At 45.4% G+C, this 26,432-nt stretch overlaps 1 protein-coding gene across 1 annotated transcript in view; it reads left to right on the top strand.

Moving 5' to 3' along the window:
- Positions 1–300: 300 nt before the first annotated feature.
- plxnd1 (plexin D1) overlaps positions 301–26,432 on the top strand; it is a gene marked incomplete at its 3' end in the record, with an annotated part of 49,258 nt that continues 23,126 nt past the window's right edge. Inside the window, exons 1-12 of the mRNA XM_071531529.1 lie at positions 301–1,624; positions 3,573–3,749; positions 7,659–7,790; positions 8,461–8,561; positions 13,485–13,614; positions 14,856–15,033; positions 15,276–15,384; positions 18,205–18,304; positions 19,816–19,914; positions 21,579–21,668; positions 21,985–22,078; positions 23,171–23,328. Of these exons, the coding sequence (XP_071387630.1) occupies positions 413–1,624; positions 3,573–3,749; positions 7,659–7,790; positions 8,461–8,561; positions 13,485–13,614; positions 14,856–15,033; positions 15,276–15,384; positions 18,205–18,304; positions 19,816–19,914; positions 21,579–21,668; positions 21,985–22,078; positions 23,171–23,328 (2,580 nt within the window). The remainder of the gene's footprint in view (positions 1,625–3,572; positions 3,750–7,658; positions 7,791–8,460; positions 8,562–13,484; positions 13,615–14,855; positions 15,034–15,275; positions 15,385–18,204; positions 18,305–19,815; positions 19,915–21,578; positions 21,669–21,984; positions 22,079–23,170; positions 23,329–26,432) is intronic.

Here is a 26,432-nt window from a genome sequence, read left to right on the forward strand (position 1 = left end):
TCTTGGATAAGCCAGACAAAACATGACTCAAAAGACGTGTTGTTTTATCACCAAGTTGCGTGGCCACGAAGATGTCCAGAAATTGCGCACCACCAAACCTCAATCAACTTTAACGAATCAATGATTTTAGTAGTAGTCTGTTTGTTGATCTGTAAAATGGCAATAAGGTATGGAAGCCTAGTATAATTGGGGAGCGGGGCTGGTGAGCTGCAGAGTGGGCAGAGAGGGAGAGGGGCAGGGGAGGCAGCCTGAAAAGGAAGCACGACTCGCTTATCGCGTCATTCTGGGTTTAGGCGTTGAGCAGGAAACAGCCTTTCCTCTCGGATTGTCGCAGTAGGAACAAACACACAATTTTGTCTTTACTCAATGCACCCCTCGGCACAGAACACGCGGAAGCCGGTCAGAAGGAAAAATGCCTCCTTCGATAGAGATAGCTGTTCTGCTCCTCGGCGTCTTGGCTTTGGAGACGCGCTGGAGTGCCAGCGCGCTGCAAATCCAACAGGCGTTCGCGTCTCCAAATCAGACAAATAACTTCGTGGTCGATCAGGTCTCCAGAAAGGTCTACCTGGCCACCGTCAACACAGTCTACCAGCTGAACGGGACCTTGAGCATCGAGGTGGAGAAGAGGACCGGACCGGTGGAGGACAACCTGTTGTGCCATGCGCCTCAGCTGCCCCAGGCTCCGTGCGAGCATCCCAAATCCCTCACTGACAACTACAATAAGCTCCTGGAGCTGGACCGGGAGCAGGGGGTCGTGGTGGTGTGTGGCTCCGTGTACCAAGGCTTCTGCGAGCTCAGGAAGATGGAGAATATTTCGGAGATAGCAGTGGAGTTCCCACCTCAGGGCGAGAAGACTGTGTTCCCCAGCATGCTCAATATTGCTGCCAATCACCCGAACGCATCCACTGTCGGGCTCATCTTCAGGAGCCACGGGGGCAACACCCGGCTTCTAGTCGGGGCGACTTACACGGGCGCCGGTACTCCGTTTTTCCCCAAGAACCACAGCAAGGAGGACCTGCGCTTTGAGAACACTCCGGAGATCGCCATCCGCTCTCTGAACATCAAGGATCTATCCCGACTTTTCACATATGACATCAACCCCTCAGAGGATAATGTGTTCAAGATCAAACAAGAGGTCAAAACGAAAAATAAGTTGAACTTCGTCCACGCGTTCATACAGAAGACTTACTCCTACATTGCCATCAACAATGATGCAAAAATGGGCCACAAGGAGAGCCAGCCGAACAGCATCCTCGCCAGGATATGCCTGGATAACGAGACCCCCAGAAAATCCACCTCGGGCCCGGAGAGCAGGAAGCTCACCGAGTCCTACATCCAGATGCCTCTTCAGTGTGGATTTAACGGGAACATTTACAACCGGCTGTTGTCCGTTTACCCCGCAGAGATCCACACGGACCAAGGGAAGACAGAGTCCTACCTGTTTGGAGTGTTTTCCAAGGCGGACAGAAAGTCTGCTCTGTGCGCCTTCAGGTTTTGGGACATCGAGGAGGAGATCCGGCAGGGCCGCAGAAACTGCTCCAACTCCCCCAGCAGCGACGTGCAGGTGCTGGACAGTGTCATCCAGGGCTCCGGGGCGGCCTGCGTTCAAAAGGGAAATCTAGTGGTAAGGGCTAATATTGATCCTCATTAGATCTCATGTTATTCAAAACAATTAGCAAGTTAATTATCTCCGTTTTTGATTGCATTTGATTGCCTTTCATTTAATTATGATTAGACTTGTTAGGATAACTTTTTTACTCATACACCTACACGTACAAATAATTGTCATAAGTTTCATATTCAGTCTTAAAGTCTTATATAATAAATAATATATAATATAAAAACAGTGGCGTGAGACAGTTCCACTTGTTTCCAAAGCAGTTTCACTTGTTTCAGGAAATTTCTAGAAACTGTTAATATCTTGAAACAAGACAGAATAATAAGGCAGATCTCCCTCAGTCCACTAAAAACAAGTGAAATCATCTCACCGCACTCTGGCAGATGATTTAACAGAAATAAGATTTTATGAATTAGTAAGTGGATATTTTTTGCAGTGTAAGCGGCCTGGGTATGATGAAAGCGGAGTGCAAAAAGTCCGGGCTACTCATTTTAGGTTTATGAAACCTGCAGGCCGTAAAGTGTTCAACATCGATGAGAAAATACTGGCTGACTGAAATGAAAAACCGCGCTCATGACTGCTGTATTTGACAGTTCCCGGAAGAAATAATCCTCTTTAGCCTCGCGGCTCATGATTTAGAGAAGGAATCTCCCATGTCACGAGTCGGGGTCATGATAGCTGGAAAGATGCTGCAGAGCCACACTGGGGGTTATGGGAAGGATGAGACTCCACTCATATCCAGCAGCTCCTTATCTCCAATCAAATCTGAAGATGGAGAAGGGCAATACTTTCCTTTCTTCTTCAATAAAATGTCGGACAACATGTTTCTTTATCAGAGATTTTTGTTTATTATGCGTTGCTAACTATAACTCAACCACAAATTTATGAATAAATAGCTGCTTTGTCATGAGCACATGGTCAGACATGAAACCAAAGTCTATCATGGCAATAAAATGAAGTTTGTCTTTTGAAGCATGCGGTTTCGACTACCAGACCAAATTTTTGCCCTTGTGGAAACTTTGGCCTTGCACGCAATGTGTTGCCCCAGGTTCTTCCTCCATATTGATGGGGCCTGATAATAAAGACAAAGACTTGTGCAGTTGCAAAGGTCTTTCACTGTGGTGGGCTTGATTGACAGAGCGGAGGTCGAGGGAGGCTGTCCCGGGACCGCTGTGCTATCAGGTCACAAAGTTGCCCTCCCCGGGACTGTCTTGTCTCCCGTGACCAGTTGTCTGAATACTAGCTCAATTGGCCCGTAGGCCTTCCTCTGATAGACACCCGCTTACAGTTTGAAGTGGTTGTGTGTGTTTTTTTTGTTTTTTTTTTTGCTGGAATCCAACCTGCATATCCCTCACAGAAGAAAGCAAGCCTTTCTTTAGTTTGGCCTTTAGTTTACTGTGACTGGTGAAATCCGATCTTTTTGTAGACCATGTGAAGGCCGGCACTGAGGGAACGCCAGACACAATTTATGATAAGAGAGAGGAGGCCGGGAGCAGAAGGGCCCGTGGGAAACGACTCTACAAATATCCACTGTGCTTAATTCCTTTTTGCTTCTGCGTGCTCTAAAATACTCTGAGAATTCCCTATAGGTGCTGGTGCTCATCCAAGCGTGGTACTAATGTTTTATCAATTCCCACTGAGGATTTGACAAAGGCAGAGACCTACGAGTGTTGGAGACCCTTGTAAAACCCTTTTCAAGTTTTCACAGAGATATGATAACAGCCATTGCCGTATTTATCCCATGTTATGCTTATCCAGTGCGGTGGACTTAATGGTCTCCTAAAAAGTGATTTAGAAGAATGAACAGAACAGTTGGGATAATTACTACCAGCTTTCCCTTTCTTCATACCTTCTGTTTGTGCTCTGCTCTGTCCTGTTTCTAATCTGCAAAGTCAGTGTGCTTCACATGTGAAGGCTGATCGGAGTTGACTCTTTCATTTTGTCCGTGTCTTAGTTGCAGCCAGAGCAGCTGGACTGCGGTGCAGCCCACCTGCAGCACCCTCTGGCCCTACGGAGGCCCCTGAAGGCCACACCCCTCTTCGAATACCCCGGCCTCAGTTCGGTCGCCGTGGACAACGTGCACAACCACACCGTGGTCTTTCTGGGCACCAACAATGGGCGACTTCGTAAGGTGAGACACACACACAAGGACACTCACACAATGCAGACACACACACTCACGCAACACAGAAATTCTCTCACTATCAATACAGTACATACAGTGCTTGAACAATGCATGGTACTGTTGGAAAACTATGCATAACCTCCGGTCAAAATACAGTTACAGTACATAGTGGTCACCACTGAATGGATTTACTATTCTCAATGTGACAGAGCCCTTAAGCGAGGAAAAGCTATAACACTGACAGAGTTTGTGTTGCTCTGATGTGGCTGCTGAGTCTTTCAATAAACCAAACCTGGGTTCTTGATGAAAAACTTTCGGCCTGGTGAACAAGCTGGAATGTCTGCTTTCATCTTGTCAGTTCTCAGCAGAGGGACCCGGTGTTCATGCCGTCACCGCCCAACCCCCTCACTCTATTCATCCATGACCCATCCTGGCCCATTAGAGGTCCACTAAGTAGTCCTAATCATGTGCACTAATGTTTATCAGACCTGGCTATTGTCTGAGAGATCACCGCAGAGCCGGTTAACAAGATCGGTTGACGACGCGTGACTCAGTCTTGCCGTGCGTTGGTGGTTTGAGTCGACGGTGTGCGACCTCAGCTTCAGAACATCTGCACAGGGTCCAGCTTATGAAAACCTCCAAGTCCAATTAACGGCATTCCTTAATTCTGTCTCAGCCACATTCCTAGTCACCCCTCGCTGAGCCTGCTAAGCAGCAGGCGGCCTGCCAGCGCCACAAGCTACTTCTCAGCTGTCTGGGGGAACAACATAAAACTGACTCTGAAAGCTTTCTGACCCTATTGTTTTGCATTAGACTGGTACCTTTTACAACATTAAAACCACTCCGCTCCAGGGTGTTTTGTTTTTTGGGCCTCCTAAAAGAGCTCCTTGTTTTCTCCTCCAGATGAGAGGACTGTTTTAGCCTTGGCTGAGCAGGCAGTAATTTGGATGGTTTATACCGGATGTGCAACATCGGGTTGGGATGGTGTAAGCAACTGTGTGTCTGAGTGTGTGTGTGTGTGTGTGTCTGTCCATTTGGTCTGTTTGCTTGATTGCACGTTTGACTGTTTTGTGTTTTTAGGTGTTTGACTGTGTCTTTAGGCCAGTGAGAGTGGTTTTGTGATTTCACGTGTTTACCCAGAAGACTGCATACCCTATAATTATGTGCTATATGTGTGTTCTCTCAGCTTGTGTGTCAACCTTGTTTTTGTGTGTCTTTATAAGTACTTATACAGGCACAGGGCACATCGTTTTTTTGAGACCTTGGGCAGTATGGTTTGTGTGTTTATGCTTTACGTGTGTTCATTGTGTGTATAGGTGTGTGTGTGTGTGTGTGTGTTCGTGTGTGTGTGCCCTGGGGGAAGAGCTGTTACAGAGGTTAATGGTGCTGTTAGTGTGTGTAATGTGATTCTGACTGTGAGTTTGGCTGAGGCTGAACACAGGGGAACAGCGGTTGAGATTAAGTTAGGCCTCTTTTACTGTCTTTAGGAGAGCCCCCAATGAAGTAATTTGTAATTACATGCATTTTTTAATGAAGTCTCTCCCTCCCTATTACAGCTGACTTCCATTTTCTGCCTCTCACAGTGTCCGCCTTTATCTCACTCGCTCTCTTCCAATTTTTCTCCCTCTGTCCGCCCACTCTTCTCAGTTCATCACTTATTGTCCCCTCTCTCCATTCCTCTCTCACGCCGTCTCAAATAGAAAGGGCCCTTTGATTCATTTTGTAAACAAACAGACTTTATCTCCCTCTCTCTCTTATTCTGTCTCACTCCTGCGTCACCTCCCTCTGTTTCATTGTCTCTCTCTCTCTCCTTTACACACGCAGGTACACGCAGACACACACACACACACACACACACACACACACACACACACACACACACACACACACACAGTGAAAGAGCGAACGGCAGCTGAGCACTCCTTGGTTGAATAGAGTCTTTCATGTGGAGGCAGACAGACAGAGAATAGAGAGTCAGAGCGACCTGCCAGTACAGCAGGTGTTTTGTTGGTTGACCTGGCGGTACACTGTGCCATCGCTCTCCTTACTGCTCCTCTCTGCTCCTGCTCCGTCCAGGTGTGTGGGCTGCTGTTTACTCACTCCTCACTGGACCTCTCAGTGTGTGTGTGTGTGTGTGTGTGTGTGTGTGTGTGTGTGTGTGTTTGGCCTTTATTTGCCTGGGTGTGGGGTGAAGACATAGCACAGCTGCATTGTCTATAGAGACTGCAAGCCAAGGGAGCATGCTTCCTTTCTTGTTTTATATGTGTGTGTTTGTGTGTGTGTGTGTGTGTGTGTGTGTGTGTGTGTGTGTGTGTGTGTGTGTGTTTGTGTGTGTGTTGTGTGTGTGTGTGGGTGGACGGTGTCAGGAAAGAGACAGTGTTATGTGGAGGTTGAGATAATGCCTCTCATCACAGGTGGTTTACTAAGCCTCTGTCAGCTCTGGTTGAACAGTAACCAGTGCCTCTCAGTGGGTGGTAATGAGTTTCTCTTGTGTGTGCGTGTGTGTGTGTGTGTGTGTGTGTGTGTGCGCGTGAGGCTGTTTGTGTGTTCGGCGGATGGAGAAGCGGTTCACCCTGTGCTTGTCACCAGACGTTGGTCAGTTTGCCAGTTCCTCAAGATGGCAGGATGTCTTCATTGAAGAGAAACCCCGACGAATCACAGAAATAAGACCTCTCACTGTCTGCGTGACAGGAAGTCTCAGTCAGCAGAGTTTGTTTTTCTATGCAGCACTGTGTGTGTGTGTGTGTGTGTGTGTGCGCGCGCGTGCGCATGTTTGTGCGTACGTGAGAATATGTCACCCGTTTCATTATCTTGAGCTGTAGGAAAGCCTGTGTGGATAAATCACTGCTCGGCGGAACAAGATTAGGCACACTACTTGAATGAAAGGCCTCCTAAAATATGCTTGAGAATGTTGAATATATATGAAAGATATAAATATGAAGGCTGGAAACATTCATGACAAAAAATGTTACTTTTCCATAACTGTGGCAGCTGCTGTTTATACAGCTATTTCATAAATAATAGGCGTTTTTGGTTCATGTTATGTTCTTTTTCATGTGATCTGAGTCAGGTTAGGAATCTATTTATTTTGCTGAAGGACTTCAGTGTTCATTAATCAATCGATGGCTGCAGTTGCCTCAAGGTTAGAGAAGTGTGTGTGACGTTAACCCCTTGTACCCTGACTTTACTTACCCTTAAATTTCCCCTTAAGCAGCTTCAAAGTTAGAAATTTTTTTTTTCCTAACTGTACAACAACATCACAACCATATTCTGTATCTGCTCGTTCCAACGCTTTCTTATATTGAATGAAATATTAAAATACAAGACGCCATGTTTTTATGGCTGCACCATTACATCAAATGGAAAAAATCTAGATGTTTGTGCATCATTTTCTACACATTTCCCTGTAATTCAGCATGACACATTTGGTGTCTTTGGAAAACTTGTTATCTTGACTAGAATTTCAAATACATTTCTGTGGGTTTGAACAAAGCTTGGCCGTGCAACTGCGTTTGTAATGATGGAGCCAGTGGCGGAGGTGGTAGGGAAGAAGAGGGTAAGGCAGGTGTGAATCCCCTGACCAGCTGAGAAGATCTGGGTGGAGGAAGTGAATACAAAACTCTCTCCCCTCCCTCAGCAGCTGCTGTTGAGGGGCCCTTGAGCAAATCACGTAGGCCTCTTTTTTGCCTCTTCAGTGGCCAACAGAAGAAGACTGTGGTTGTCCTGGGCAGCTCCCAATGTTGGAAATGTTTAACTGTATGAATGTGACTTGAGTTGAAGGATCATGCATGTTCAGTTAACATTCCCTTGATAAACAAACATTGAAAAAATAAATTGTCTTCTACTACACCATTCTGCAACTGTGCTCCACCCTGTATCCTCTGCCCTGTCTCATACTTGGTCTCCTCTTCGCAGCTGACCCTCCTGATGAACCTGACCTTGGCCAGTCACTGGACACTGAAGCTGCCAGCCAGTGAATCAGTTCACCACATCATGACCTTCGACCCCAACGACAGGAACTTCCTCTATCTCATGACCTCTCACCATGTAAGAATCCCGCTGATGATCATTGGTTCTCTCTGTCCCTGAGTTATTCATGCAGAGGCATGGGAGAGATTCATCATAACATACAGAATAGAGTAATCAGACCAGGAATGTCACTGTGACAGATCTCATTTCACATCCAATGAATCCTCCTCACCTCAATTCAGCTGAACAATCACATATTTGTGGCGAAGATAACACCGTGCAGGGACCTTCAATATGTTTTCATGCCGAGGCTCCAAACCAATATGCTTCATAACGGTCATGTTTATAAGAGGATGTGGTTGCACTTGTAGCAGTTACATTGTGCAGTATGTGAGCAAATGTTGCTGATTGTTGGCTGGCTGGTGTCGGAAAAATCACTGCGCTTCCTGCCTCAGAAGCATAGACCTGTCATTTTCACACGTACGCTGATAAGATAAAGCTCTTGTGAGACACGGCCATAGAGAATTGTTGCATGCATGAGGAAAATAATAAGAGCTAATGTTAACCAGAAAGCTGAGATCCATAACATGTTTGATAAGTACAGATTTTTCTGTTAACGCCCTGCATGGACGTCGAAAATGTGTTGTTTTCACGCAGTTTTAGGAGTGTTTAAAGTTGTGTGTGTGTGTGTGTGTGTGTGTGTGTGTGTGCATGTGTGTGTGTTTCATCTCTCTCTTGTGTTGTGTAGCTGCTGAGGGTGAAAGTGGCAGAATGTGGCCAATACAGGAGCTGCAGCGACTGTCTGGGAGCAGGTGACGCCCACTGTGGCTGGTGCACACTGGACAATAGGTAAGAAACAGAATATCTCTCTCTCTCTCTCTCTCTCTCTCTCTCTCTCTCTCTCTCCATCTATCTATCTATCTATCTATCTATCTATCTCACTGTCAAAGTCTTTGTCTCTGTGTCTCTCTCTCCCTCTCTCTCTCCACCTATCTATCTATCTATCTATCTATCTATCTCACTGTCAGTCTTTGTCTCTCTCTCTCTCTCCCCACCTATCTATCTATCTATCTATCTATCTATCTATCTATCTATCTATCTAACTCACTGTCTAAGTCTTTGTCTCTGTCTGTCTGTCTGTCTGTCTGTCTCTCTCCCTCTCTCTCCCTCCGTCTCTCCAGCTATCTATCTATCCATCTTACTGTCTTTGTCTCCATCTATCTCTCTTGCTCTTGCTCTCTCTGCTGTTCCCAGTAAAACACGTAATTCAATCAGGCCATCATATGCTTTGGTGTCACACATGCCACATGCTGACTGACGTAATGGGTCGAGAACAAGCGGAAATTCTTTGTTTCTCTCATGTTGTTATTCAAGAACTGGAATTATCAAAATAAGAGCCAAAGAAACACTGTCGCAAACTCATAATTCAACTGCAATTGAAGTTTATGTGAGTGAATCTGCTCATTGACTTAAGTTATGTTCATTTTGAGGCAATAAAACATCAGATCGTCGCTACAGGAAAATGAAATCTGCTTGTCATTTTGATCATTTGAATACTTGAATCAATAAAGCGCTGAGGCTCGCTTCTTGGTTTTCATAACCTAAAGCTTCACTCTCAATTTCAAAATGTCACCCGGCTGAATAAATCTTGGCAGCGAGCGACTACGTTGTTGGGTAGGAGGCAGTAGAAGTGTTCAGAGCAGAATAGATTTGCTTTTTATTACCCTTTAGACTGGGGAGTCACATCATTGTTTGGTCTCTGGGTGCCTGGGCAGTTTGGGTAGGGAGTGACAGGCTGGAAGCGCCCAGTGAGGAGTGACTTGGCTGAAGTGTTAGTGTGAGCGAGTGAGAGTACACTGTGATTAATGTGGCTCTGTCAGGACCGGCTCTCTGGCTCTGTGTTCACTGGCTTTCACGACTGTTGTTTTACTCAGGGAAATATGTGTGATGTCGAGCTGTGTTTATATCCTTGTATATTGTTTGTGTGTGTGTATATATGTGTGCATGCGTGTGTGTGTGTGTGGTCTGTGTTGGTCGGTTGCTTGGTGATTAAAGCAGATCAGAAGAGATAGAGATTTCGTGAGGAGCTGTGCTGCAGCTCTGGAGGCTCTGGCATAGCCAGGGGCCATTGAAAGCTGGGAGAGTGGAACTGATGAGAGCTGTGAGCGTGTGTGTGTGTGTGTGTGTGTGTGTGTGTGTGTCTAGGTGTGTGTGTGTGTGTGTGTGTATGTGGTCGGAGCCCTATGTGTGTATGTGTGGTCAGACTGTCTCACTGTCTGTCATCTCCCTGTCTCCTCTCCTTATTTATCTATCTGCCGTCTCTTTATCCCAGTCCCTTTCTCGCTTCACTGCATTTTTTTTTACCCTCGTGATTCTCTCTCTGTCTTCGGCTGCCTTTCTTCCTTTCTTCCCCTCCCCTCACATTTTCCAGTAGCTTTGAGAATTTAGTTATCCTTCTCCCAACCTCACTCTCTCTGTCTCTCTCTCTTTGTCTCTCCCTAGTCCTCATCCCTCTCCCACCCCCCCACCCCCACCTCACCCCCCCACCCCATGCCCTTGTCCTCCTCTCTTTCCCTCTACAAAGGACCGTTGATTGTGATGATGGTGGTGGGAGGGAGAGTGCACACTGGCTCTTTTGACAAGGAAATGTCAAAGTGTGTAAGTGTGAGCGTGTGTGTGTGTGCGTGTGTGTCTGTGTGTTTGGCTCTTGGAGTCCAGGGAGCTGATGTCATGTGTGTGTGTGTGTGTCTGGTGCAGTGTTTGGCCAGTCACGCTGGCCGCTGGGCTGGCGCTGTGGCCCCGGAGCCCGGGGGATCAGGGGTTGATGTGTGAGGGTGGCTGGTCCTCCCTGTCACCTCCCTGTCTGATACAACTACACATATTCAAATACAAAAAAAAAATAAAAACGACCACTAGAGAAGTATCTCACAATCTGAGAAGCCACCGCTGTCTCTGTGGGTGTCTGTTTGATTTTATGCATGGCTCTGACGTCTCTCAGCATGTCTGCATGTATAGCGAGTATGAAAGCATGTCTGTTAGGGCGTTGGAGCCGGCATTGTTGTCTGAATACAGGGCAAGTTCCCCTACCAGAGATAAAGCTTAGTCCTTGATCAAAAGAAGCCTCTTTTCATGCTGGAGTTGGTTTAATCTGGTACACGTCACAAGAATGCACTCTAATATCTTTATTTGATTCAAATTGTGCGTCATGTGTAGTCTTTGTGATTGGAAAATTATCATGCTTATCTGCATGTGCTCGCCTGCCAGTCTCTGTGTGAGAGTGTGTGTGCATGCGTGTGTGTGTGTGTGTGTGTGTGTGTGTGTGTGTGTGTGTGTGTGTGCACAGTTAGAGGCTCATATGTTCTCATGCTGGATGATATTTAACACTCTTACTGGCTTACCCCCTTATCACTTCTCTGATGCACAGACACTTAGAAAGTGATGAGTTTTCTCAGGTCATATTTTAGCTGCATATGTTGACTCTGTTTATTTTAAGGAGCTGTTTGGAAGGCTTTTGAAGTGTGCAAGCTGTAGCGAAGCAGGTGATGAGCAAGTGTGTGTGTGAGTGTTTGTGTGTGTGTGCATACTGTATGTGCATTTACGCATATGATCATTTAAACTAATCACATTGTTGGCCCAACTTTGGGCCAACTGTAATGCCATGCATTAGATACCAAAATAAAGTCTTTTTAACTTTTAACTTTTTAACTAAGAAGAGTGTCTTGGATTTGTTTTTCTTCATTGCTCTTCCCAAACAAATTGTTGTTTGAAAGAATTGACAGACCAGGCATAAATGCATTTTAAGAAAGTATTTGAAAAAAGAAGGAAGTAATAAATATTGCATGATGTCTCGCTGGGTTTTAGAGGTGCTATCAGCTCCTTGGTCAGGGAGTGAGAGTGAGAGTACGGGACTTTTTTTCGGTCAGTTGCTAGCAAATCACATGCTGTTTGTTGATGTTTATCTGTCTTTTTCTTTCAAGGTTATAAGAGGGCGTTTCCTGGATGCTGGTTTTAGTTTCTTCTAAATGGCATCTGTGTGGTTTTCAGTACTTGAAGATAAAACCTGGAGTTTACTTGACCATCTAAATGTGTTCCTCTAGACAGAAAACAAGAGGGTTTTTTTTAAACTGCCTCAAAAACACTTACTCAAACACTTACTTAGCTGTCACATATTGTCAGTGCTTGTATCAAAAGCTCGGACAATAAATTAAAATACTAATACAAAAATGCATATGTTCTTCTAATACAAAATGTTCTTCCATCCAATGAGTGGGGTGACCGCACTTCAACAGGGGGCGCTATACTGCAGTTGCTGATGGCTTACAGTGTATTAGATTTTTTGGTAAATCTGTTCTAGTATGGTCGTTGAGTTTGCTGAGATACTGTGTTCAGAGTTTATGAGTTTGTTTGTGTCTAGGGGATTTTTGTGTGGCTTGCACAGCCTTTCAGTTCTATTCTTAGTTCAGCAGCTGACCTCACGGCCCCTCTCAGTCCCTCAGTGCCAGTGGGACTGAGAATCTGGACATTCACTCTCCTTGGACACACACACTCACACTTAGGGTTATGCATTCGCACACACAAGCAGGCGCAGACACACGCACACCCTATTTTAAAACAACTGTGAAAGTGTGAGATGGAAGTGTATGTGCCAAACTCATTATGTGGTGTGTTAGGACGTGGCTAAATGGGGCCTCTTTGGCTTCTCCTCAGTCTGAGGTCGTTTTGCCCTTGCATTCTGCACTGCTGATGAACTACAGCACTGTGCCAAGGGGCTGCTGAGGTCTATTAGTGAAACAGAAGTCAGAATATGAGGCCACCCTACTTGATGAATGCCCTCTCACACTTGTTCACTCCTAGGCATACATTATACTCAGATAGGCACACACACCTGTATGCATGTCCACACACACACACACACACACACACACACACACACACACACACACACACACACACACACAAACACACACAGACTGTTGATTCACACAGATTAAGAGTCAGGCTGGTAGTTCCTTTATTCAATTATTGGTAACTGGCCCCTGATCTTAGTGCCTGAGGGATGGGTTGCCATGGCGATGTGCGTGACCTAGAGTCAAGCAGTCTCTTGTGTTGAGCCAGACAAACTGACAGCCGAGGTCTGAATGTGACATTAGGAAACCAGAGCGCCTCATAAATCTGTGGGAAGCAGACCATGAAACCCAACGGTGAGGATTCGTCAAGTATTGGAATAAAAAGAAACACCAAGTATATCCTCAGTCTCCTCACAGAGGACAAAATGTTGGCCTTAGAGAATCATTGTGGAGCACAGTCTGGTATGCATGGCATTGGTCTTTTATCATGCTGGATGCTTTCCTCTGCGTTCACGCCACTAGCAACCACATCCCAGTGTGACTGTCCAATGGCCAATTTGTTCTAGATGATTACTAGCTGTAGCTCCGGCTAGCAATTATGTAAGAGGCTCATGTGTTCTCAGGCGGGACATACTCCAACGTATATGGTGCGTAATTGGCTGCTGATGGACAGTCTCACTCAACAGTTCAGCTGCAAGTTTTCACTGCAGACCAAGGAGGAAACAAGCTGATGTTTTTCTGGTCGTAAAAAAACAATATGTGGTGTGGTTTCTCGAGTTGCTTGCAGCGTCAACGACATACGCAGTGCAGAAAACTTAATAATATGATATCAAGTCTCTTTGTGCTGTAATTTACGTCTGCGCCCAAGAAATAATATGATTCACTGAGGCTCTAAACTGTCTGTCACCCTCTGTCCTTTGTGCAGATGCACCATCCAGAGGGAGTGTGCTCAGGAGCCGCTGGCACGCTCCTGGATCAGCATGAGTGAAGGCCCTCAGCAGTGTCCATCCATGACTCTGACCCCCCCAGAGATCAGCCTGTCAGCAGACATCAAGGTAACATTAACACCCTTCACTACTGCTGTCTCCCTAACCCCGACCCTGCACCGCAAGTCCGATTGACACGAAGCTCGCTACACATCCATCTTTCCTTACAAATTACACTGATTGGCCTAATGAGGACACTGTAATTAAAGGTCAGAATTTTTAACTCAAATGGATATCTCAGATGTCACTGCTCCGATTTTTTACAAAAGTTGATTATGCATTTTGGCACTGTGTTCTGGCATTTAAAAAAATTACATTGTGCCATTGCGCCATGATTGGCCTGATGGGGACACTATAATTAAAGGTTAAAATTTCAGACTTTGAAAGGCCATCACCGCTACACCACCGGTCCTATTGTGATCAAAATTGGAGGGTTGATGCATCTTGTTACCGACTGGCCCAAGGGGGGCCTGCATTTGTGGGGGGCGACGATGTTTACTGTTGTTTTTAATAAGCTCTCACAGTCAACATATCTAATCATGTCCTCACATGCTAAAATACCAATAACGATGTGATAATTAGACTCACAGAATTCTGGCACTTACAATATATTTGACTTTGAATTAGTACTCATAATTAGTAGAGGCTGAAGTATTCCAGATAGGTCATTAATTGGGGATATTTGCTCAGTATGTGGGTCAGGCTGGCTGGCTGTAATGGATCCAGCAGCTGCCCAGTCCACAGGCAGTCAGAGCCGCAGGAAGCTCAGCTCAAGGTTGTCTCCCAAACAGGAAGCAGCAGGCAGGAAGCAGGAAGTCGGGGCTTTTGCCAGGAAGTGATCAATTCCAATAGACAATAGAACAGATTTTTGTAAGACATGTTACCACATGTTGCTGGCCACTTCAGCTAATCTCTGTTAAGCTGTATGTCATTTTGCTCTTTCTCGGTGTTCAAAAACCTTCCCCTGCTTGCCCCCCTTCCCTGCTTTTCTCACACATGGAAATATTTTTGCTGAAATTCATTCATGTCAGTGAGGTGTTATGTTTCTCATTATACGTCTGTCATACTTCATCACATAGCCAAATTTAGATGCGAGTGTAGCACTGTACCATCTGTTTCTTCATGACACATTAGTTTCTCTTTTTCCTCTGCCTGAACTCCTGAGCAAACTTAGTAATTCCAGCACCATTTGTCCATTTGCCCTCTACCTTAGACATACAGTACATAAATATAGAGAACTGGATTTGTAATTCATGTAAAGATGGGCGGTTCATTAAATTCATCCTCTCTTATATCTGTTTCTCCCTCAGGATGTGGGCATTCTGATAAACGGCAGTGTTCCTGATCTGGCGGGCTCCCGGGTGGAGTGTGACTATGGACTGGGTGTTTCCACAGCTGCCACTGTGCACCTGGATTACGGTCCCGCTCAGATCCAGACCTGTCCCTTGCTCCCTCGGGAAAACTACCCACCCATCCCTCCTGGCCGAGGTGAGACTGCCAACAGGCATCCATTTGGCTCTGTGCCAACACCGTCCGTCATAACTCTACACACAATAAAAGTACAGTAACTGTGTTAAAGCAAATGTAATTCCCCCTTTCGCATTTCAAAACGCAGTAAAATCACTATAGCTCGAGGATATCTCGCTGTTGTGCCGACTACTTTGTATTATGACATATCATCTCAAATGCTTGAAATAGGCAGCAGTTTGTACATGCGCTTGTTTTTCCAGATCATCTCACCGTTCCTGTGGCGATAAAAGTGAACGGTACATCCGTGGTATCAGGCAGCTTCATCATCTATGACTGTCAGAGGACTGGAGCGATTCACCCCAAGACACCGTGAGTCACACAGCTATCGTCATGTTCTTGAATCATTCAGGGTTGGTGATACTTGGCCAACCTACAGCATCCCTTGGCTCCCTTAGCGCCAACCTGACACACACTTACCCCCCACACCTTCCTCCATTGACCTCACTTGATTTGCGCAAGATCCTCCAAAACAAACATCTCTCAAATGGGGCCTAAATACCAATAACTGAGATTACAGCTATCCCTGTACAGAGGCTTCTGCCAAGCTGGAGCATCACTCAAATGTCGGCCAAATGTCAGCTGGAGTCTCTATTGCATTCTAGATGTGCACATGTAGCTGGAAGCAGAAAGGACAGCAAAGCCTCTCCACTCTGTGTTCATCTCCGAGGGCTTTCCACTCTGTCCCTAACCTCATCCTCTCTTTTTTTTTTTTTCCTGTCGTCTATTCGTCTATCTAGGCCTTAGCGGGTAAACATTGCCGACACGTCCTCTAGGATGGCTTATATTATATTTAGCTTGCTCAAGGTTTTTCAACACAGGATCAAATGTGGGATTAATATTCTGTAAACGTTAAGCCCAAGGAAATTGGATATGTATGAAGTCTGGCTGGTCGTGTTGATGTTTGTTCCTGTGGAGGAGCACGGCTCGTATGGCCGAAGGCGTCCCGGTCACAAAGAGGGCCTTCTCACTTCTGGAGGCAATCCAGCTGGCTTCCTCCTGCATGTTGGACCATATCTGGGGATCCACTTTATCTGATTGGCAGATCTTAGGCTTAGTGGGGCATCAGCGTGTGTATGTGTCTGAGTGTTTGACTGATCCCCTGAGATTGAAACTGTGTGGGTGTGTTCCCTTTTGTTCACGTCTCAAAATGGTCTGAAGGTGTGAACGGCGTAGTTGCATGTACGCGTGTGCAAGGCTACACCCAATATGTGCGCACGGCCCATGTCCTCAGTGAGGTCCAGGAGTGTGAAATTAGACGGTGCTTTGTTGAAGGTGATAATGAGCTAAGTGCCATTCTCACAGGAAGAGTGTCGGGCTGCAAACCGAGGAGCCGCTATACTCTATCTGACTTTAATCACTTCAAGCTGTTTTTTTTAATAACCCCTGAACAGACAGCCTCATGAGCTACTTCTCTTGAATGAAACTAGATAGCAGCTTCTTTTGTTTTGAGCCAGTTCCTCAGTTTTTTGGAGGGGCATATGTTGAAACTAAAGTTCTTTGCGCATGTTATGACAGTTCTGTGTGGGCGCTACATCAGTTTGCGTGTGTATCAGCGATTATGTGTGTGTGTGTGTGTGTGTGTGTGTGTGTTTGTGTTTAGACAGTTCTCCCACGGCCCATTCTAAGTGGTCACTAGGCAAAGTGTTAATGACAACCAGACGATAGCATTCCACTCTCACCAAACAGCCCAGTTGGACAACCACCTAACCTGCCCTCTCTCTCTCTCTCTCTCTCTCTCTCTCTCTCTCTCTCTCTCTCTCTCCCTCTCTCTTTCTCTCTCTCTCTCACACACACACACACTTTCTCTTTCGTATTTGCTTTAAATCTTTTTCCCTTGCTCACTCTTGTCTCTCCAGTTTTCTCTCTTCCTCCCTTGCACCCTAATTTGGCACATCTCCTTCCTTTTTTTCTGTCTTTCCTTGTCTGCCTTTGTCCCTCTCTGTCCCTCCCCCTTGTACCCTGAAACCGGTCTTTTCTTACTACTGTCTTTCTCCTTGACAGAGACATGATTGAGAATGTGTGTTTAGGCGCTGTGTCCACTGAGAGGCCCTGAGAGTGCTAGCTTGTCTGTGTATTTAGTGTGTGTGTGTGTGTGTGTGTGTGTGTGCGTGGTCATTACGATTGGGGGTGGGCAGGGTTACAGGGTATGGACTGTTGGTGTTAGGTCAAGCGGAGAGAGTGAGCATGTGAACATGTTGTTTTAGATGTGTTTGCATGTACATACGTGCGTATAAATGTATACGTTTGTATATGTGTGTGTATGTGAGTGTGTATGTACATACAAACGTGTACACATGTTTATGTGTACACGTGTTAGTTAGTTAGTGGGACAGAAAGGGAGTTGGGGAAAACAAAAAAGACGTAGCTGATCAGAGCCTTGAGACGGCCGTCTGCTTCTAATCACGCCTCGCAACCCCCCCCCCCCCCCTCACACACACACACACACACACACACACATACACATACTCATCCCCCCCCTATGTTTCTGCATCTACTTACACCACCCCCTCACTCCCCCCTACCCCACCCTTCCAATCTAAAGACCCCCTCAGAGTGGCGCTATCACTGGAGGCGCTATCATTGCTAGTGTGGGACATCTGTCTCTTCCCGGAGGCAAGACAGACACACACTCAGTGGAGGTGTTCTACTTTGGGCGGTTTATCTGGGAAGACACGCACACACACAAATGCACACGCATAAGCTTTTCGTTCTGTCTGTTTATAGAGAAATGCGTTGTTTGCTTTGTATGCTTTGTCTCTGCAAAGTTGGCCCAGTTTGACCTCTCCTGGATGTTGTAACTATCTGTGAGATGAATGTGTCAGATACCGCGGCTATTCATTACTTCCCTCTATTAAAACTGAACTTTGATGTCAGTAACCGACTCGGCCTCTGATATTTTGTTTTTTCTCCACATAAAGCAGAGTGGGCCGCCTACTCACCTTATGTATTCTGCTGAGAGGGAACACAGGGGAGAAATCTCTGGCAGGATTCGATCCTAAACCACATATGTGGCTCCAGTGGCGTGGGACTTTACCACTTCACTTTCCCGGGAGATGTTTCTCATTTTAATATTACTCTATCTTTTGTTGTCTATGTGTGTGTGTGTGTGTGTCTGTCTGTCTGTGTCAGATGTGTGAGCTGTCTGAGTACCAGGTGGAGGTGTTACTGGGACCAGCAGAGCCACACATGTATTTCCAGTAAAGATGACTCAACACACGACCTGCTAGAGGTGAGTAATTCTCCATAATCCATCAACAAATCAGACGCCTAGGGAATCTCATGATATTAAAAAATCCCAGCAGTCACAGCCTTAGAGCGTACATAATCCAGTCTGCTATGATGATCTCAGTCCAGACGGGTTAGGCAAGAGCAATCATATGGTAATTAAGTATGGGGTTACAAGTGTCTCAACTACTTAGATATTTTGAAACCGGACATAAAACCTCATTGTGTGGTTTAACAGACTCCTAACAGGGTAATGTAGCATTTTAAAGCTCCCCTGACCTTCTCTAAAGTGTCTCCTCCTGGCAGTTGGGCTTGATATATCCACAGGAACCAGCGTGTAGAAGAATAGATTCACTGTGTCCCTGTTTTTGTAGGGAATTATGCCTAAATGTCAAGACTGCTTGTTGCCAATGGTGAAGAGATAACTCTACACTGTGAATCTAAATTTTTGATGGTGGTCTTGTATCCGCTGTCATTTCAAGTAGGTGACTGTACGCATGGATTTTGTAGATGTAGGCTTGGCAGTGTAAAGACCCATGAGTTTAGAGGGTGTAAAATAAAACAAACTGTATAGAGTAAAAGGCTTGGCATGTGCTCGTGACAGGGTTGTTAAACTCAAGAATTTATCCCTAACTAGTGCAGCCTCATTAAAAGCTATCACAGCTCCCCAGACACCATCCTTCACCTCCTTTGTGTATGGTCCTGACAACATCAGTCATGTGACTAAGTCAGCCACCCTGTTATCCCCGCTCCCTTCGGACCGGGAGCTAGGGAGTGAGTCGTTAATGTCCAGCCAGGTCCCATGGCCTGTGTGTGGAGGGGCTCTCCCAGCGGATTTTGGCCTCAGGGCCGGAGCGTCTGACTGGGCCCACTGACACTACTGGTCCCAGTCGGGGGGAAGATTACATGACTCATAGTCTTGTGGTCAGCTGCTGGTCTACTGGCCTTGTAGTGTCAAATAGTTTTACTGTTGTGAGTGCTTTATGTCTGGCTGTATATCACAAGACCCCTTGAAAAAGAAAAGAGCTCTTTTTGTTACGCAGCATAAGCAAACAAGTAAAGACATCATAGTGTTTTTCTTGACAGAGGCAATAAATTCAAGTCAGGCGTGCTGTTTGAGATCCCCAGATAGACAAAACAAAGACATGAGAGAACTCAAGAGGCTTGTGTTGTTAAGTCACTTTTAAGTGATTAAAATTGATGAAGGTTGCTTTTTGAGCATGAAAACTCTATTAGCTTTGCAATGTAGGTCATAAAGAGACGAGGAGCTCTGTGTTTCTGCTCTGCTGAGCCCATCACAGTGTCCAGTGGGTCTGTTTTTCTAATCCCTCATCGTCTCTCTATTTGAAGCTATTGTTATTTCCCTCAGAGCCAGACTTCACCCTCTCATTTCCTCCTCCTTCAGATAAACAGGACAGGTATTTTGGGATGCGGATGTGTGCGGGGGATCCATTGTTTTCTTTAACTCCTATATGTCACTTCCTGCCCCCCACCCCCCACCCCACCCCACCCCAGAATGCTGCTTCCTGCCCCAGCCTGGTTGCCACAGAGGTTCCTCCATCCCCGTCAGGGATGACCCAGGACTTCACTTTATCACTAAGCAACATCAATGAGGTAAAGTAGAAAACCACCAGCTACTCGATTTCACCACGGAGGGGGACTTGGAATTCGTCCAAATTGCACAATGTGAAATTGATTGGAATTAAGCAGCAGCATATGGTCTATTTGCTTCAAACTGAGTTAAGTACAGATGGATATTGGCGTATGCTGATTTGGGTCACTGACTGAACAAAACCTGAGGTACAGTCATCTCTGCGGTGTGAGACAAAGGGAGATGAGACTGTGAGGGATGAGACAGAGATGAGAGTGATGAATGAACCAGTATCTTAATGCTTGTGTTGCTCACCTCTCAGCTGTCCAGGCCGCTTCTTGTATCAAACTGTGACTGACTGACTTGTGTCTTAGTCAGCAGAGTGTGCAATGTGCAGTCAATCAGAGGCATCGCACACAGCAGGAGCTTTATTTCACTATTGTTCATTTTAATGATCAGCGACTCCTTCCAGATCAGTTTTTTAGCCCCTAATCTTCTTTTATCCACGCTGTGTGAGTCAAAAGATGATCGTACATCAGTGTTAAGGGGGTGACTGGGATCCCCTGAAAATTCCAGTGCTGACTGGTTGCCAGGCGTGGTCAGTCACACGCCTAACCCTGGCTGGCCCTTCAAACACTCTCCTGGTGTGTTGCTATGGAGACAGACATTGAGTCACACATACACACACATGTACGCACACACACGTTTAGGTCAGCCTGGATATCATCAGCTATTCATAGGTTTCATTTTGAAAGTTTATACAAACTGAAGTTGTTTGAATAATGTCTTCATCTTGTCCGTGATTCAATAGAGCATGAAATGTGTTGTCAATCACATCTCCCCTCTCTCTGAAAAAAGCTGCACCATCAGACAGACCCCTCTGGAATCTGTGGTGAATTCTGACTCGCATTAGTTCCCACACTTTTACCACAGTGTAACCTCAGAATAAATTATTTAAATTTAACTACGATAAACAGTCTTAAGAGTGGAACACTTAGCAACAAGCAGATCCTTGCAGCATTGTCCTCCAGTATTTATCAGTGCTCAGACTGCAAATAAGCACAGGGAACATTGCAACATATGTTTTTTGAAAAAAAAAAAAAAAAAAAAAAAAAACAAAGCAAAAAAAAAAAAGCCATATGCAATACAAATCAAGTGTCTCTGGTTGCAAAGATCACAGAAAAATAGTGAAATCGTGGTTAGCTAGATTCACAGACACATGATTTCATCACTTTAAGTCATTATCCTCTATTGCCCTTAGTGTCTGTGTGGTCTTACCTCCTCATATTTTGGCTCAGTCAGACTCGGGGCACTCATTTTATGAAGCCTGAATTCATATTCATTACTCTGGCTCCCAGATGACTTACTGAGGTGTGGGACTACAGAGTCCAGATGTTTATGAATATGAATTATGAATGGGTTGCATCTTTTCCTGGCAGGGACAATTATCTTGGGTTATTTTAGTTTCCTGGTATTCTAACTTGTTCAGAGTTGTCGACGGTTACCAGACCTTTTCGAGAGAACATTTTCAGGTGACTTGCTGTCCTTCTCTGTCTCTCTGTCTTTTTCAGTTTGAGTATTACGCTGGTCATGATACCATTCTGAAAAGAACATAATGTAACAATTTGCTTGGTAATAATAGTTTAAATATGTGTATGTTGCTTAATACGAGTGCTTTGCTGAACAGGGGGAGGAGCTGGAATGTGACTTTGGGACAGAGCAGCGATATGAGGCCACATGGTTGAACAGCTCAACAGTGAAGTGCAGTGGAGTGACAGTAAGTATAGACAGAAATGACAGTCAATTTGCCCAGTCCAGGAATAAATATAAATTAAGATCTAACTCGGTTACTGTACATTTACTGGTTCACTGTATTCCTTGTTGTTTCTTTTACCCCCTGTTTGTAAGCTGTTGTTATTGCCATCATTTTAAACCCTTGTTTAAAAGTTAACTAAGAACCCATTATTATCTAGAGCAACATCATGGGGGAGTAAATGCATTATGTATGTTGCAACAAAACACACACACATTCACACTTCGTCCAGCACAACCATAATGCCGCACTCTTACCTCTGACCTTTCTGTCCCTGTAGCTGTACACTACACAGCGGAGTCAGGTATACCACCTCAGCCTGAGGAAGAGAGGATACTTCGATATATACATCGACAGCCCCGAACCCATGGCAGGTAAGAGATTATACCCATGGTGACAAAACAGACAAAAAATAGAATAGTCATTAGCTATGCTTTAGATTTTAGCTCGACTGCCATAATTGCAGTGTAATTAGACAGCAGCAAAATGTGACAAAATTTGACACAGTTGTCTAAGTATGCCTATCACCTGAGTTTGAATGAATGTTTTGTTGTGAGATTGCTGGATTTGGTTACACAGCGAGAATAATAAAGACTCACTTATCGGGAAAAACGCAGTGTCCAGACTGCCTCTCACTTGCAATATTAGTGGTTTCTGTACAACAACACATAATTTGCCAACAAGTGATAATTTACCATAATATCATATTATGCTACTGTCTAATTACCCCATAATTATAGAACATAGTGAGCTGCAATTTAAAGCGACACCAATTCCTCTTACAAGCCATGCTCTTGTGTATTATTGCAAATAAAATTTGAGCTCCATGACAACAGCGGTATGATGATAAGTGGTGTGAGTGTTTTTGGCATCTCCTCTGCAGTGCAGCTACAAGCCCATCCTTGCCTATCCCAGTCCCAGATGTACTGTTCACAGACCATGTGTGTACCATGTGAACAACAGCTTTGCATTGTTACTGTACATGACTGATGCTTCATAGCATGCAAAGTCATCAAAATTTATGATTACAAACACACACACACATATATGCATGCTCACACATATGTGGGTACATACACATAATATGCACAAACGCACATGCAAACACATGCACACATGCACACACAGAGATCCAAGTGGGACTTCTCACTGGGAGGTGCACTGGAACATGAACATAATCATCTGTTTCTCTCTGGCTTTGTTCTCCCCTCCACCACTAGTTCTCTTACTCTCTCCCCTGATTTATTTTTACAGCCATGTATATATCATCCCACAAATGCTTATGCTTCTCATCTAGAGCATGCAGGCCATATGGTTCCTATAATCAATAAAAGAAACCTACGAGTCCATGGCACCACGAGTTAACCAGTTTAGCCAAATTTTGTTCAACAGTGGCTTTATTACAATAACAGTGACTCCCACTGCCTCTGTCGCTTCCTCCTTTGCCCCCCCCTCCCCCCTTTTAGTGGAGGTGTATAACTGTGGAGTGGGCAGTTGGGACTGTTCCCAGTGCTGGGGTCGGGAGGACCAGGGCCACCTCTGTGGCTGGTGTGACAACAGCTGTAAACCCAGGGACGACTGCCAGCCAATCAAGGATCAATGCCCTGCTCCTGAGATCCACAAGGTAAGATCACACGTTACGCACGCACGAATGCCTACTACAAAAGCTTGCATTCATTCTCCTTCGACCTCCACCCCGTCTTATAGCCTCCGGCCGCTAATTTCGAGCCATAAAATAGTGAATCATGGGGTCACTCACATGGTGCGGTGTGCCAGTGCCCAAGCTGTCCAGTGTGAGCGGCCGGGGGGTTTAGTTTGGACAGAGGAGTGTTTGAACAGACTCTCATTAAAGCAGTTCAATCTGGAATAACACTAACACTCACTTAGCCGCAGCCCTCTGGGGACCCGGCTGAACCGATATGCAGTGACTCAGGAGGGCATGGGAACTCCTTCTATCCGTTCAGCCCTGTCTATCTGAGCGAGTGATACTATGTGTGTAACTGTGTGAGTATATATTGTGTATGTGTAGGGCTCTTTGTGTAGTCAGCCACAGAAACAACAGATCAGAAAATAAGGACGATCAGCGGGTTTGGATTTGTGACCACAGTAAGAGCAAAACCACATTGGTCAAGGGAGCTGGGGAGTGTTTACTTAGTATGAGGCCCGACTGCAGTCTCCTCAACATGGTCAGTGTAGTCAAGATTACTGCCAGGACCATTGTTTAAACAGTTTATTGAGATCATCTGCGTGGTCATGATGATTTGTTTGGTGAACTGTAATGGAAACTGTCTCCAAACCCACTCTGCCGCTACTGAACGTCATATCTGCGCCGCTACAGTAGACGGTCATAGGAAGCACGGCTCACATGAGGCCCAGTCGGCCTGAACTTCCTGTAGAGGAGAATAAGCATGCGGAACAAAGCTGGCTGACATACATACACACACACTCTTACACACACACACACCGCGTTTCAGCAGACCACAGTCTGTCACACAAATGGACCATATTGAAGTATTCACGATTATCCCTCATTCTCTGTAGCTGTCAGCATACTGTGACTAACAGGATGCTCTGTGAGAGTATAACTTGTGTACTTCTTATTTGACTGAAGTTAGCTGTTGAAATGCCTCATGCGTGGGCAGACTATCCAACTCTCTCTCTCTCTCTCTCTCTCTCTCTCCCTCTCCCTCTCTCTCTCTCTCTCTCTCTCTTCCTCTCTCACACACATACACACACACACACACTTCCATCGGCTGCCTCAGGAGAGACTCTTGCAGAAAGGAAACTGGGGCTGTGGTTCTGTGGGGTGTATGATGCAACACTCTGGCAGCCATATTCTCCCAGAGAATCGGCAGGGGTTAGAGTTATAGTCCGGTCCAGTCAGATTACTCAGTCCTGCAGAGGAAAGGATCTGCTCTCCCCAAACATTCACACACAAACCACGCCAGCTCATTGTTATGTAGTCATACTGACTGTGTGTAAAGGTTAGACAGATAAATTGTGTTTTGTCTCGCTCTACTTTGTCACATGCAATCTTTATCACTAGGCTCTCGCCCCGAAATGTCAATAAGGTGGAGGTTTTTACAGCAAACTGTGTGGCAGAGGTTTTCTTTGTCACATACCACTTAATTGTGAAAAATGCATTCTATTCCATGCATTGATGGAAGATATTGGAGATATTTTTATTATCTCTGCAGGGCCTTTATTCTCATGTTACGTGCGGTCTAGTCCATTGTTTTTAAAAAAAAACCCAAAAAAACCCAAAAACAAAACATTGATTAGATTTTCTTCAGTGTCCCAAACAGGAACTGCCAAACATAGTTTATTCACAAGATGAAAAGAGAAAGAGAACAGAGGGATCTGGCGGAAGACAGCGGGTTGAGTGAGAGGATTGAGAGCTAGTTGGACAGAGAAAGGGTGGAGAAGGGTACAGTATAGTCAGAGCCTTTTTTCCTGTTTTTGTCCCCTTGTCCTCCTTGATTAGTGTGATGCAGAGGAACTGGAGTGAGGAGAGGAAGATCAAAGCTCTGACCTCAAACTGATCCAATCAGAACAAAAAAAATGAAAAAAAATAAAACATATGGATTTTGTTAGTGAGGTTGTTTATCTAGTACAGGTTGCATGTCCGCATATACAATGTATTTGAAATTTATTCGATTTGAATAGCAGGACATGGAATGATTTGGTCCTCAGATGCATGTAATTGCTCCAGCATTCCTAGCAGAGGTTTTTTAAAGTTGTTTCGCAGAGACAGATTCGCACCTCCTGATCCCCCTCTCTCTCTCGTCCTCGGGGAGTTTGCTCTGTAAATCAAGACTCGCAGACTTGTGAGAGGTGTAAATGAACAGCATGCCAGCTAACGTTAATGTCTGCGCTCAATGACACCGCAGACACACACAAGGTGCTATAGGACATGTAGTGATAATAACTCTGCTTACTGCTGAGCTCTGCGGAGTCTCTGGGTGCTTGTGTGTGTGTGTGTCTGCCACTGTGTGTGTGTGTGTGTGGTGTGTGTACAGTGTATGTGTATGGGAGAGAGAACAGGTGTGTCTATGAGAGAGAACGTGGGAATGTGTTTTAGTCACAGGTAATATTTATGGATGTGGCGTGTGGTTGAATGGTGGTCACACTTAATATCCGAAAGCTTGATATGACCGATGAAAACACTTGCATCATTTCCTGAGATCTAGATCCCACAGATATACTGTAAGCCGTCGGCTGGTCTCTAACAGTTTATTTTCTGACAATATTAAAAGCTGTACATTCTCTGTTTGCTTAACCACTTCTCCATTTAGCGTGGAAATACATGGTTTATTTGTCTCTGCTGTCAATCTTGCAGGCATAAAATGAGCTATCTGAATGCAGGCGCACCCCTTGTCCTCTCACCTAGACCAAACAGAAGTGTTGTTTTCGTTCAAAAGCTCAGTTTGCAATAGAGCCAGTGCAGGCTGGAGCCGGGCTAATAACACACAGGGGTCACAGTGACATCGGCTCAGCCAGGGGTCACTCAGAAAGGCACGCATGCTGCTGGGCGAGCTACGCTACAGTGGGAAGTTTGATGGTAGATTGCTTTTCTCTGGGCGTCAGAGATGCTATCTCTAAGGCTGTGTTTCCGTGGCGATCGGCCCGCTCCGTTCTTTCCGCCGCTCCTGAAGGGAAAGTTAAGAGAACAAAGGCGAGGGCTGAAATGATGCGTGAGAGCACGCTTCTGAACAACAGGAGAAATGG

The sequence above is a fragment of the Centroberyx affinis genome, unplaced genomic scaffold (assembly GCF_046629955.1).
Source record: "Centroberyx affinis isolate AG114_WGS23_722 - 3 ecotype Tasmania unplaced genomic scaffold, CSIRO-AGI_Caff_v1 ptg002091l_1, whole genome shotgun sequence".
NCBI lineage: Eukaryota > Metazoa > Chordata > Actinopteri > Beryciformes > Berycidae > Centroberyx > Centroberyx affinis.